This window comes from Sipha flava, unplaced genomic scaffold (assembly GCF_003268045.1).
Source record: "Sipha flava isolate LNK unplaced genomic scaffold, YSA_version1 48_pilon_pilon, whole genome shotgun sequence".
NCBI lineage: Eukaryota > Metazoa > Arthropoda > Insecta > Hemiptera > Aphididae > Sipha > Sipha flava.
In genome coordinates, this window is record NW_020273306.1 from 1,777,730 (window position 1) to 1,794,102 (window position 16,373).

Genomic DNA, 16,373 nt, shown 5'->3' on the forward strand with positions numbered 1-16,373 from the left:
TGTGTGTGTGTGTGTGTGTGTGTGTGTGTGTGTGTGTGTGTGTGTTTGTTAATTTTATTAATTTGATATAATGATAGAGTGTAAATGACAAAATAAGTTGAATTAAAAAATATCTTATATGTCATAATCGCCGTTAATGGCATTGTAGTCCATACAATTATTATGAATAAAACATTGTTATCAATTACCGTTGACATGCTTAAAAATTACATGTTTATATGAAATCGTATCGATCAAAAAAAATTATATATTTTTTTTAACACAATATTTAAATAATATAAAAAACCTCCTCAGGATCTATACAATGGACAATTTATTTATTTTTTTAATGTTTAATGTTTATAAATTTACATCGTTTTATAATAATTAACCAAACAAACAAAATCAGCAAACATTTTTTTTAAATTAAATTGGTTTTCAAACGATAACGCAAAACAGTACATGTTCAATATAATAAAAACCGAATGATAAATAAATGTTATACTATTGTTAATATATATTTTATACAACAGCCATTCGTTTTTTTTTAGAAATTCGAATGGGTAAATGCATTACGTTCATAGAATTCATTCACAATGCTTTAAAATATCACCAAACGTCACAAGGTTTTAATTAAAACCAAATACTAAACACGATGTATCAACAGAATTTATACCATACATGTAGTGGACTGTTTTTTTTTTTTTTTTAATAATACAAATTTATTCGCTGTAGCTGTTCATTTTGAAAACTAAAATTATTTCTAGAAAAATTAAAACGTAGGAACACGTATTTTTGGGAAAACAATAATTCATCAAATGCCGACATGATTGAATAAAAATATAATTATTGAAGATAACTAGAAACATGAAGTATTTTTAAACCGATAGAGTTCATAGGGTATGCCTTGAACTTTTTCGTTATTTTAGTGAACGAAATAACGCTTTCGTTTTGAGTATGTTAAAAGCATGACCAATTGTAATATAACAACCATATAGTTATATCCAATAGCATATTTTAACATTAATTATTTTTTCCACGTCCCACTACTGGTATTAAAAATAGTGGTGTACATTTTACATCCATAAATCCACCACTGTAGTTGTGATGGCATTGTATTTTTTATTTTTTCCCCTTTATTATTTTTTTTTTGTTAATTATTATATATATATTTTTTTTTATAAACACCAAAAGTAACATAACCGCCTTGAAGACGAATTATACGAGTATGGTCATTTGTTGTACCGGAAAATCTAATTTGGTATCCACGGAGAAAAAACAAAACTACTGTGCGCGCTGGCAATATTTCCCTCCGTTTGGACAGTTGTAATGACGATGGAAAGCGCTCTATACCTCGGCGAACTTTCTTGTTTCCTTTGCCAGCCCCGTCCACTTCCCTTTCACTGCATTCCTTTTTTGCAATTTTTTTTTTAAATTCCCATTGGTCTAATTTTCGCCTCAGACATTAATTACTCGAGAAACGTTTAGTTTACAGGTTTTCTCCGTAGACGATTCTTCTCAATCCTCTCTTATATATATATATATATATATACTCGATCTACCGCCCACCTAGCCGTCAAACTTGCAGTAGCTGCTACCGGAGAGAGCACGCAGCGTGAAAAGAAAACGTCTTTCCTTCCGTCGATCTCACTTTCACCCCCAGACCCCCCCCCCCCCCCACATGGTCCGTACCCTGAAGTGTCAGACACTTTCACGGGCAAATTTAAAAATAATTAATCGCTCACCGGCTTTGCGCGATTCACGTGAGTTACGTCCATTTACTTCAGTGACCTTGTATAACAATTCAAAATTAAAACCACGCTCTTATTTATTCTACAGCGAGCATTTATGCTCGTGTGTGTGTGTGTGTGTGTGTGTGTGTGTGTGTGTATAGATATACATGGTTGAAATCCTTTAATTGCCATAGTTTCTTGCTCAAACCTCTGGTCTTAGGCGTGCCTTGGAATAGCTAACGTACAGACACCCACGAAACGTTTTATTGAAACCTTCTCAATCGATACTCGTCAAGTTTATAATTTCTATTTTATATTTGGACAACGATAATTACAACTCATTTTATTTTATTAATGTTGTTGGTTTCTTTTTTTTTTATGTAATTTTATAATAATCGATCATAGACCGATCGTTTCATCTAATATACAATTAAAAATCATCTAGGCCTGATGCAACCGATATACCGAAGATTAATCTAAAGCTAAGTTAAGCAATCGATACTTAAAAATAAATTGATAATAAATAACTATCATTTGAATTTTAAATAAACATATACAGTCATCCGGCTTCCGGAGAAAATCCACCGGCTTTCTGCTTCTTCCACCTTCAGCTGTTGCATTACGTTACTGATAACCGACTAGTGTTTTCTAAAACAAACTGACATGGTTCGTCACAAGGATACTTTTTTTTTTTGTTTTTTACGTGTTTTGCGAATATAAATATTTTTTGTCAACGTGCTGCAATAACTTTTAGACCTAATCTAACTTTCGTGTACGTCATATTAAACCAAGGATTTAAAATTAATAACAATCTCCTCGTTGACAGAGGCCGAGGCAGATATCTCAAATTGGACTTGGTCACCTTATTTGTTATTTTGGAAAATTGTTCGTTTTAATTACAATTAAATAATAAATATTACGATGTACACGAACGCATTACAGTGTTTGAATACCGAAATAAATCATTTGTTGTAACAGTCATATTTATTTTAACATTTTGTTGCTATTTATTAAATCACCATAAATTAAGTTATTTCAACATCGTACGGGCCATTGTATCGCATACCATATCGAAACGGATCGGAATATTTATTTGTAATATCCATGCAGTGCGTAGAAGACGTTTAACGTGCGTTATTATTCGGCGTCGCATAACAGATTCGTGTGGGATGAAGCGCGCACAAATCTCACCCGCGCACCCGGACCGTGTAAATTTCGATCGCGGAAAGGATAATAATTTATGCATAAACATAACACGTCCAATACCGGCGAATGATGATCACTTCCACTAACGTCCCCTGGGTAGTTGTTCATCAGTGTTTACGACTATCAGTTCGCGCGTCCGTCCGTCTCTCGGACGTGTGAAATCCTCCGACGGGCCAGTGGCATAGGTGGTTGGACATTTTTCAGTCCGTGGTTCAATCATAGTTAATACCACCCACCTATCTACCAAAAAGTCATATTAGGTACAAAAACTTACCTAATTTTTATTAAATTACCAATTTCATATTATTTACTGCTACCAGATGCTAAGACCAAGTACGCATCTATTAAAATGATTGGTAGTTCAGTGAACCACAAAATTCAAGATCAAGCCACCTCTGGTCAACAGCATACATTTAACTCGAGAATCCAAAGAATCCAGGACTTTTTTGAAAGCTGCCCGCGGCGGTAACATGAGTCTATAATGCGTAGATAAAAAAGGAAATTGTTGGTGTTCGAACGAAACTGCAGTCGCCGAACACGCGTTTCTTCTTTTCCGTGCGGAAGCGATTTATTTGACGTTCGTGGACGACAGCTCTCGGTCGGGTCTATAGCATGCGAGTTCGATACCCAATGGGAACGCTGCCGACAGGGCCGTAGCAACCAAATATTGGGCGAAACTTCAAAATATAGCCTTAAGTAATTTGATTTATAAAATAAGTCACAAAAAACTAAATATTTTTTATAAACGCAATATACGTAAATAATGATTGTTCCTTATAATTATGTAAGCGTTTGTTGTTTTTATCTAAATCAATAACTTAATAAACGTATTAAAATAAAAATATACATAATAATTATTATCAGATTCATAGATATAATATAATAATATTTATAAATAATACAAGTAAATGTATAAATATATATTACTTTTACTAATAAGTAATAAGTTATAAGTAACAATTAAATTTCGTTTTTTTCATTTTTGCGCCCTCCCAGGAATTGCGTCCGGGGCGTAGGCTCCTCTAGCCATCCCCTTGCTACGTCCCTGACTGTCGAGTAAATTCAATCATGTGATTTATTTCGTACGCATCATGTTCAAACCGCATGGAAATAAAACTGAACTTTTGTTCAAAGAAAACAAAAATAAAAGTAGATTAAATGAAAATGTTGAATGCAGATTTAGTTTTAGATCAAATCAGACGGTCATTTTTAATTAACAAACAGTTTTAATCAAACACATATGAACAAAAATATATATGCATATATTATGAGCAAACAAAACAATTACGAAAAAATAGAAAGCATGTTTTAAATAATTTATGTTTGGTTGAAAAAAAATAAATAAAAAAATAAAATAACAAACCTTAGTTGTTTCTGTATGGAATAATTATTATTAAAACTAATCGAACTAATTGAAATAGTCATCAAATTAAAAATGTATTAAAATAATATTAACTAAAAGGGCGAAAAAGGGATTGTTTTTTTCTAACCTGTGAAGATATTCAAAAGGATTACCAAATTCTATGAATAAAATGAGTTCATCGTATTACTATAAAGCGCATTAAAATATCATTAGATCACTTCACAATTATTATTATCATTTAAAATATCTACGATAACTGCAAATTGTTTTCGGCCAGTATAAATATACAAGGAATTAACTTATGTGCAATCACATGGTTAAATATTCAAACACTTAATTATTTAAAAAGCTCGATTGAATGGTAAATTAGGTATTCGATTCCACACCAACGAACAATTAATCATAATCATTGTATTCGTATTCAATTTTCATTTAACTTCTACATAGGAAACTGCGCCTAAGTTAACCGATCAAAGTAATTATTTTTTTTTTATTATTATCTAATTAAAAACAAATATACAAGCATTACATTATACATTTAAGTTAAAATACAATTTTTAAATGTACAGTAATATTCATTAGATACATGGTTATAAACATGAAAATATTTTTAAAAGGTTGGCAAGTCCAATCATAGGATTAAAAACTTAAATCAAAAAATAGACATATATTAATCAGTATACAATTTGAAATATTTATTTGCATAAATTAAAAAATATTATAAACAAGATACTGTCATAGATAAACTTAAGTCATATTTTTAGAGATAAAAATAACCATTCTACAATACCTTTTGACGAATTACTTTATTTATAATATATATATATATATATATATATATATATACATATATTGTTTTTAGTATGAAAAAGCATAAAATTGTAATAATAGGTTCCAATATTATCAATAAATTGTTTTCTAAACGAGGCTAGTTTATGTATTTTCATTAAATATAATCATAAGTTTTACATTTCTAATGGGTGTCGATTAAAACGTACTAGGAATTAATTTACCAAAAAAAACACGATTTTATTCATCATATTTTTTTTATTTTTATTTAAAAAAAAATTCGTAAGTATGGTTATCTTAACTTAGAGTTTCTCTCAAACGGTATACTATGATGTATATAACATAATTTTTATCGATAAAAATAATATGATATAATATTATAACTTTAGTGCTGGGAATTATTTTTTAAATAGTGTGCTAATCACTACCAATATATTTCAACAAATTCGAGGCAATAACTTATCATCATTGTCTCGATTGATTTGTTATGTTGCCGTTAAGCACCATCGTTTTATAATGTTTTAGCAAAATTAACGTTTCATTCCTTTTCCGAAATATGTCGATTCATAATAAAAAAATATAAACGATTTCGAAAGGGTTTTTTTTATTATTTGTAATGCGTGCCATTATTTCTGGAAAGTTATGGTATATTCATAGATCAAGTAATAAACGAATTGACTACCGAGAAAAGTTTTATAATTTTCTTTATTTATCGTCCCAAAGTAAAAAAATAAAAAAAATAATAGAAACATGTTATAGTTTGCGTAACCAGCAAAATAAACAGAATGGTTGCAATGGATCATTACATCGGACAAGTGCCTTATCCTATATAAAATACCATTTGATTGTTTAAATTATTTTCACATATCTGAACTATTTTGGAAAATTATATAAAAAGAAATACACACACACACACACACACACACACACACACACACACACACATTAACTGATGGGAAAAACACACGGCGGTAATAGCATAAAATAATATTTAAAATAAGTTTGGACGATCGTCGTAGTTTTCAATAAAACAAAACTATAGTTATTTTCGTTTTAGAATCATATTGTTATGAAAATATTATTATTTATGTTCCGTACAACAAATTCGACGCGATTCAAATTACAAAGCAAGTGATTTAGGATATCCATTATTCCGTCGAGAACAGAGTGAAAACGTATTTCTACACGATTACGTTGGTTCGGTTTGCCGCATCATCGTTTTGCTATAATGACAACTGAAACCGTAATGGACTGACGTAATTCCGTACACGAACTGAGAGGAAAAGAAGATAATAATTATAAATCCATTTCGATCGATTATAATACAATTAGTATTTAAATTGGTTTGGTACTCAAACGGAAGCACTGTGATACACGACAGTAATTAAATTAAACTATGTACTTTGTTATAGGTATTTTATAACATATTCGGTAATGAATAATAATAGCTGTAAACATGATAAAATGCATTTCTTGTTTGTGAAGTATGCATTTAAGATGTACGCTGGATGTTGTTAGCAATATAAATTTGAATAATTCAGCCCCGTTCGTATTTATACAGACGTACAGTATACGTGAATAAAAAACATATATCAGAATACTACGGTTTCGCTTATAATAGTTTTGTGAAATTTAATTGGAGTTTTCATATGCGCATGCCCTCGCGTGTGTACGCATGGTGTATTATTATGAAATTGTTTCCTCAAGATGGTTCGTTAGAGTAAAGTTTGTAATTGAGGGTTATAAATGGAAAGTTTCGAACCGCCGAAAACCGTTATGGAGATATCGGTAAAACAATAAAGATATTTACGAAATAACTTACGTTGAAGATAGTTCAACGTTTCTATACAAAATAAATTAAACTCGAACAATACGATAAATTCTTACGTTAACAGTGTAAACGAATCGAATTAAGCAGCGTGGTGTTATTCATTTTGACGCCATAAAAATTATTTCAATCTCGCCATCCTTATAAACGCAATCGATTCCGTACGCTGTTCGGATATTATTCGTTGACGGTTGCATGCTTTAGAGCAAAACGAAACGTAATTTGTCATAACCGTTCTGTGCGAAGTTACAACCTAATGTTATTGACCATCTCGGCACCGAGGCGTCGATGAAACATAACGTTTCGGTTGGTCCTAATGCATACGCGTGTCCGGAAGTCTATAAGGGGATGTATCGCAGCGCGTGAGTGAGGTAATATCTAAAATTATTTTATTACAAACGGTTCGGGTATTCCAAATGCAGAATTTTAGAAGATTATCTCATGCACGCCGTCGACGAAACGTTATAATGGTGTACGCGCGAAGGTGATTTTTTTAATAAATATAATAAGCTCTCCCGAATTAGTATAAGAGCAAGCCAACGTAAATCTAACATTGTGTCACCCTCAGGCTCGCCTTCAATATGTTGTCAGTCAAGATTACGCACGCAACTCCAAATCTGAAAACCAAAATATTCCAAATGACGTGGGGTGATGCGTATATTAGTGAAAGGTTATTGGTTGCGATTCAAGGCTACGGCTGTCAATTAAAATATAATTCGTTTTGGGCCCTCATCGATGACCTCGACTGGCCTCAAAATGAAAATGTGCGCTGGTGGCTAATCGAGGGGATGTCGTTAAAATACGGATACGCCGAAAATGGGACAGGTCGGGCAAAAGGAACACAATAAATTACATGTTCATGAGTAAATATTAGAAAAAAAAAACTGCTAAAACAAAAAAATAAACAATCGGACGAAGAAAGGAAAACCAATGTAGACGTTGTATTATTACGTATTGTGATAATCGAATTCGCAAACGGGTGCGTCGGACGAAACTATAACGGTGAAGATCAACATATTTATTTTGACATTGTGATGGGGGGAGAGAAATTGACGACGACCTGAACCATGTTATAGGCGGTAATCAGGGCTTGTGATTAGTATTGTTTGTCTACAATTTGTTTTGAGAATATAATTCTTGAATAATTGTCCGAATGAGTTATAAACTCATTATGGATTACCTTGAAGTGATATGTAAACATTTCGTTGTATTTTTTTGCATGTTCCGAATTTAAAATGTTTTTTCACAGTCTTGTGTTTTTGCGCTATTTAACGCATAAACATTATTATTTAAAAGTAAAAAAATACAAACTATAAATAAGAATTATAATACTGAATATTTTTGTTTCTTAAATTTTAAATTAATTCATTTTTTCGCAAATGTTGACATTTTTTACTTATCTGCTAGACATGACAACTGTTGTACTGAAAGATAGTTAAATACATCATTATTATAGTAATATAATATTTCGTATAGTTTATTTGTTTTTTTTATTTTTAATATTTATTCTTAATTACAACTGTCATTATTTTTAGTATATGCATATAGATAATATTTTATAGTGCATACCATTGCACTTATCAAAACAAAAACAATAAGTTTAAAATTTTCCTTGACTTAGTCCGAGAAATGTCTTGATGCTATCATTTTAAATATAATGGTATATCGTTGTATATACTTCATTATTTTTTTAAATATAATTATTCAAATCGATGATGATATAAGCGTTGTGAAGGATCGTTGATAATCATATTATGATAATATCTCAATAAGGACTCGGTTCAAACGGATGGGTATTACTTTCATAATAAACATCGACCCATCCGTTATTTATACAATTTCGACACGACCTAAACTGCGTTAATTAAGTTCTAATGAAACTTTATTATTTTTATTTTTATTTCGTCGTTGGTAATGCAGTCGATATTGAAATCGTTTTCATTTTTTTTTTTTTTTATATTCTTTAGTAGTTTATTGTGTCATCGTACTTTAAAATAACATAATTGATATAAACAAGAAAATAACTCAATTAAAGATATCACTAATCGTTTATTCATATATATAAAATAATAGTTTTAGAAAAATGTATTGAAAATTCAATCTAGATCTGTTCACAGCAGCAAAAGCTACAATGTTTTTGATTACTTAATTTTTACCATTTTTAGAATTTATTTTAAATTTTTCGAAATGCTATTTAATCGTAATGCATGCAGTACATTTTTTATAAGAATAACAATTTCATGGAAACCTATTAAGTATTAAAGTAGCCAAAACATCGTAAAAGAATCGCATTGTATCCATTAGAAATCACGAGTGATTTGAGCAAACGGATTTTTCGAATTGTGCATAGTCGTTGGCGCTTATGTCGTTAAACAAAAGGTATAACCTCAAAAGTTTTAAAATGTAATACGTGAATTTAAGAGTCCTTAAAGTTAAAAATCACTTACACTAATATCGGACAAAAAAAAAAAAAGAACACGACTGTTAAGCTCTAATTTTATATAAAATAATTCAACAGGAAAATCGATTTACTTTTTTGTAGATACCTAGGTAGTAAAAAATAATATTGAGTGATATAGGTATAAATACGAATTTAATAATAATATTTATATTATAGTTATATTTAATATTTATAAAATATTTCGGAAGAAAATTTGTTATTTCTTTTGTTGATATATTTAGAAATGTTAAAATACGGTATTTTATTAATTTTTTTATAATACCGTATTATACCAGCATTATACCAGTATTATTATATCGTATAGAACCTTGCAGTATCTTAAATTATAGGGAATTTAACAAAGGTTATCACCCCATTGTTAATTATGAAAAATAAATTATTTTAAAATTGAAAAATTGAAAAAATGACTTAAAAGTTAGAAAAAATTAAAAAAACATACAATACAAGAATTATTCATCAAATTAATATTTAGTCATGCTATGGAATCGCAATTATGATATAGGTAATATAGATATGTATGTTATACATAAAAATACCTATTTTTTAAATAGAAATAAAGAGAAAACTATACTTAATAGTTTTATAGTTATATACTATCTCATTGTGCCTATATATTTACAATATTTGAATATTATAATAGTAAAATAAATTTATTTTAGTTATTTTTAACACCTGAATTCTAAATTAACACGATTACAATAATATTGTATATTTTTAATTTTTATAATGAACTGTACTTTATTGGAGATCAATTCTATAAGTACAACTAAATAATTAATAGTTGAGTTACTAATAATAACTAAAAATAACGCTTTAATTTTTTTTTTTTTTTTATACCGTTTGTATAAAATAATTGTATACCATAGTGTATAATACCTTGTATAATACAGTTTTATAACACTGTATAATACAAACTCACATTACTAAATATACTTCATCAGGTCGAGTGAAATTAAAGAAGTTAAAATTGATTTACAGTCCAAACGAAAAGTAAAATTTGCCTAGTTTTGCACACCAATAAATAACTTCGTAATTTTGACTCTTTATTTTTACTTTTCAGGAATTGTATTTATTTTTATTAAGATTAATTACACATTATTGTCTTTGCACAGTTATGAAATATACTAAAAATGATAAGCTTTTTTCTGGTCCAGTTTCCAAATTAGGTAAGTGGAATCAAAATTAAAGTTCCACCTTCTTTAAAATATATGTTTTAGCTTATTAAATTATAATCTTTTAAACACTTGAATTAAATAAAAAGAATTTCACTGAATGGTTTATTTATTAAATATGAATGTAATATTATATGAGTTTTTATAAGAATTTTCTTTTGTGCGAACAGTTAATATTATATTTATTCATTGGACACAAGAGTCATCTAGATTTGTCGACTCTAATGTAATAAAATAATCTGCAGCCAATATAACTCTATTATTTGATATAACTATGATAATACATTGTTATAACTATACTAAACGATAGAATATGAAAAAATTTTGAGATTTTCAGAAGCAGAGGCGTTCATTGGACTTTTAATGGTTGAGAGGGATATGAAAATTTATTAAAAATTAAGCTTTGTGAGCTAACAACATAAAATTAATTATAAATTATTAATTATATGCATCGTGTAGAAAATTATAACGAGTCAAAAAAATATTTATTAACTATATTAATTTATTTGATTATAACCAGGGCTCTAAAAAAAAGTTTTTATAAACGCAATAACATGTTTTAACTTTAAACAACTCAACACGGTTAGGCGCTTTTCGGAATATTTTTTTTAACACTAAAAATAAGATTAATGACATTACGAAATTTCCCTTATTATCCCCTACTTATTCTGCTACTCGGTAAACTCCATGAGCCATACACGTAATATGAATAATTTTAAAATAAAATATTTACAAGGTATCAACAGCTTTTACTCTGTAGAAAACAGCGTTGAATGTGACTAATAAAATGTAGTCATGTTGAATACCAATAATTCCAATAGATTTATTGAATAGTTTCAACATAGTCGATTAATTAGTTTGTTTTAATTATTCAGAGTTTAGCAAATATTGCTCGCCAAGGTAGTACACCAATAATTACTTTAAAAAAAAATCTTTTCTAGATATTGGTAGTTTCATGATATTCAAGATGAGATAAAATTATTTGTGATAATGAAAAAAGTTCACGGTACACAAAAAATCAAAAATAGTACTTAAACTTCAAATATGCAAAAATATACAATATTAAATTTCATATATACTTTCTTAGTTTTTTTAAACGAATGTATAGCTCACGTAGGTATCTCTAGGACTCTAAATAAATATTAATTAATATAAAATTCATAAAATTATAAAAAAGTATACTTCGTTATATTATATAAAGAGTGCAAAATGTTATAGTTTTATAATGGTGACTTTATAAAAATACAAAAATAAATAAGTAAACTAAATAGTTAACTTATTTACTTATAACACTACAATGTTATATAAATCATATAAATAATACCTTAAAACATTTAATTTAATATTATTTTAATGATATACAAATAGTATAGTTGATTTTTTTATAATAGTTATTTTTTAATACACTATAAGTCACCAGTAATTAAAATTATTATTATTATTTATTATAATTTATTATAATTAATTACAATTATTGTGACAGTTTATTAATCTTTAAAAACTGGGACCCATCGATAAAATTTCAGACAGGGATTCAGAACATGTTTGTGGCCGATATTGAATCATGAAAATAAAATCCATTTAAAAAAAAGAAAAAGACAATAGTGTTGATTTTTCCCCATATTTTCCTCGTGAGAATACCCATGCCTGAAAGTTATATTTTAGACTCTAAGTAAAATAAGTCAAAGAGTTTAATGACTTTAATCTTCTTTCCGTCATAAAGTAAAGCTAGTGTCGGTCGTTAAAATATTGTCGTTACCGAACGTTTTCTTATTCGAAAACAATTTATACTTAAATTTTCAAGCAAAAATATTGTTTCCCGATTTGAAACTTTAAAACTTAAAAATTACTCGTTTCATAAAAAAAAAAAAATGTATGAACACAATCATATCATTAGACTCTTCCGAAAAAAATCTTCATTGATAAGCCGTTTATGGGTTGTCAGTTATTTCATATACTTTAATATTCTTTGACTTCAAGATACTTTGTGGTCGATTATTTCAGATTCAATGAGGGACAAATGCGTAATTATAGTTAATACAATAAGTTTCTCTAAATCGTAATCAAATATTATAATAATACAACATGTAATACCACATTATACTAATAATCATTTATGTATTTTGAAACATATTCAAATACTTTTACTGAATCACTTTATTGGAATCAAATTATTATAATATTTGTTATAAGAATACTAAATGTATGGAAAAAAACCATTATTAATTAAAAAACTAATTAATGTCAGCAAGCTGTAACATTTATCAAACTCAATCTAAATAAGGTAAGCTAATAAATATTGATTTTGTGTTGCACAATAACTTATGCTGTATTAATGGGAGCAATACTTTTTAACAAACTAATTTTTATTAATATTAAGTTTAATAATTTTTTTTTTTCGATTAACTAAGTAGAAAGTCAAAAGCATAATAATAATATTATATATACTAAGCAAAGCCAACATTTGACTATGTTCGATTATAAGATATTGAATCAAATTAAAATTTTTTCGTATCAGATATAAGAATATTTAAAAAAACGATTGAACACTAGAATTCGAATGACAACATCAACGTTCCGCTTTAAACGTTTATTATAATTAGCGAGATATTAAATTAATTATGCGATACATAAAAAAATATAATAGTCGGGGTTATAGTTCTTATACTTAATACATGGAATGTTGTGCGATTGATAATAACGTTATAGATTTCATATTGATTTTCGGCTATCGCTATGGGGTTACTTGTATTTTAAGTTGATAATATAGCTTACGATAAAATATAGTTTAATAGAGATTCAACGCATAAAATTATGATTGCGCATAATCAATTTTAACAATTTCCATAGTGAAGTGTATTGTGGTTAGTCTGGATGATAAATGATAATATCAACACCACTGTCGCCTGAGAGTGTAACACTTCCTATCTTCGGACATTTATTGAAGCATTTATCGAGCATTTATTGAAAATCGGATTAAATTCATTTGTTTTGAAACAGCATTAGTTTGGTACAACGATCGGACGTTAGTGGTGTATTTGATCGTTTTATTATGCACGTAATACCACGCGCCGATCTCGCGAAATTACCCGTGGACAGCGGTCATTAGAAAAATGTCAAAAACACTACGCAAAACAGGTGTAAACAATTCGACGAAAAAAAAATCGTTTCGTGTTCTGTCGAAATGTGATAATAATAACGATTCGTGTCCGTTTACACTCCTAGAAAACATGTCGTCGTCGTCGTTTTCAATTACCCTTTGGAAATCGACATCCGTCGTGGATAAAGACGCATGTAATACGGATGTGCATCCCAATTAAACGCGCACCCATTTCTTGGTTATTACCGTTATTAGTGTACTATTACCGCGGTCGTTTCCCGGTCAATAAGGTTGCGCGGCTACCACCGCCTCCGACACGCCTCGCCGAGTCTCGCGGCCGTGAAACACGGGTGGGCACGATAACCGGGAAAAGTGCGTGTAAAAAGATAATCGTAATTCGTACGACTGGCACACACCCGCGCACATACGTACACACACGCGCATACGTAAATACGAGTATATAAATACACGTGAAATCGAGTCGCTGCCGATTAGTGCTGAATTCCGTTCCGACATGAGCAGTGCCGCGATCACCGGTTTAGGAGTTACGCAAAAACCATCCGTCGTGTCCGCGGACAAGATGATGAGCTACGGCACGTACAACAGAAGATCCGCGGCCACCAACCGTCATCGCGGCGCCGACGACGACAACGACAATGACGACGACGACCGCTCGTCCGAGCTGTCCGACTCCGGGCACTTCCTGGCCAAGGGCGCATTCCTGATCACGCCCAGCAACGAGCTGAACCTGGAGAAAGCGACGGCCATCTGCGAGAAGATGAACTACAAGGGACCGTACTCGGTGACGAAGACTGCGACCGGGATACTGTTCAAGTTCGCCGAGCAGGACGACTATCACGTGACGTTCCGCAAAGGATTCCATAAGGTGACCAATTCGAGGTTCTACAAGAAGGTTAGTTATTATTAGTTATAATTTAAATTGTTATTAGTATTTTTATCATGCTCAGCACTATCCGAAAAATTATGATAAATAATCTATAAATTGTAACATCATCTGTACGAGAAATGATAACATGATTGTATACTATAATATTACGATTTGTTGCTGTGTGACATTTATTATTGTAGCATGAATTATCGTCAACCATCGATTTCCATACCACATCCAATAGGTATCTATGTTCTCCAAATAAACCAAATCTTAATACTGTATTTGACGAATTTCAACTGCTGTAACCGCACCTTTTCGTCTCATGAATTATATTATCTAGCGAGTAGTACTGATCAAATGAATCAAAGTTAACTGATGGACGACGCGCTACATAAAATCACGTAAAACTGTTTTATCTAATGACGTGGAAATCGAGATGAGCCTTAGTGAATAATTTAGGAAAATGATGTAGAGTTATCATCAATAATTCATCAGTGTGCTATTGTGTAGTATTATTTTAGAGGATAGACTGTCCATTGAAGATGTATTTTTGGGCTCTTTTAGATTTATTTTGCACAACGTGAGCCTTTTTGAGTGACAGACACTATAATATGGACTCATTTTATCCGAAATCCCAGAAAAAACGAGGTCCCGCAAAATATCGATCTTGAAATTATATATGTGTGCCAAAATATTATAAGAATCTTTTGAGAAAAAATGCTTACAATGTTACAAAATTCCATTGTTAAGATTTAATAACAACTACATTTTGCTGCCTTCTTCTCCAATAATTTGAGATCACACGCGTACACGGAAGTGTTCAAAACAGAGATCTTTAATTATCTATTTAAAAAAACTCATGATTCGCCTGCGGTTAAATTTTACCATTTAAGTATACTTTTACACGCAATATTAATATATATAAATATATATAAATAACGTGAAATCAAAAATATTTATCTTACGACGCTTATAAATATTTACATGTGGCATAATGTTGTTATATAAAATAAACTCGCATTAAAGGCTTTTTGTAATTTTTTATTACGATAAAATTGTTACTCTTACAATAAATCAATATTTTGACGATCATGCTCATATTTACCCCTGATATACTAGAGTGGATTATTTCTCTTCCAGACCACCCTTTTATACGGTATTTGCTGTAATTATCACTTTTGTGGTTTTGTATTTTATGCGATATTCAACGGATTATTCTACCATTAGTATATAGTACTTATTATATTGAAAATATGTTCAAATTTATAAATAGTGTTTAATACAAAAAACCAGACTCGCGATTTAAATTAAAAAATAAATAAAATTACAGAGATATTCTATTATAATGATATTTTATTTTTATCGAAAAGTAGAATTTCCTTTAGATTTTTCTATTTTCTTACAATGGCAGCAACAATTAATAGAATATTTTCATATTTATCTGATCATTTCCGCAGTATACGCGAATAACACTGCACCGCATGACATCATACAGTGTTCTCGTCTCAATGTACAATCGTTAGCAAAATATAATACCATAGCGTTACGGCAGATTACCCGTTTCCGCTAAAACAAAATCGGTTCCACTTTCATATTCCCTAAAAAATATTTTAGTAACCCCAAAGATATTAGTTTATTCCTGTATAGATACTGGCTTGATATTTTCCGTCGCTTGTTGACGCTTTAATTCTAAAAGTCCAATCGCATTTCGCATGAACAATTTAAACTGAATACATTCTATACACCGACAGACATAACATTGAACGAACTATTTAATAGTTGCATCAATGTTAAGTACTCAAAATATCAAAAATTGATCGAAGTGTAAATCACAAAGGAATAAATAATTA

General features: G+C 29.8%; 1 protein-coding gene across 1 annotated transcript in view; it reads left to right on the forward strand.

The window, feature by feature from the left end:
• The first annotated feature begins 14,066 nt into the window (after positions 1-14,066).
• Positions 14,067-16,373, forward strand: part of LOC112690115 — a 77,506-nt gene continuing 75,199 nt past the window's right edge. The window contains exon 1 of the mRNA XM_025564041.1: positions 14,067-14,544. Within this exon, the coding sequence (XP_025419826.1) occupies positions 14,146-14,544 (399 nt within the window). The 5' untranslated portion in view covers positions 14,067-14,145. The remainder of the gene's footprint in view (positions 14,545-16,373) is intronic.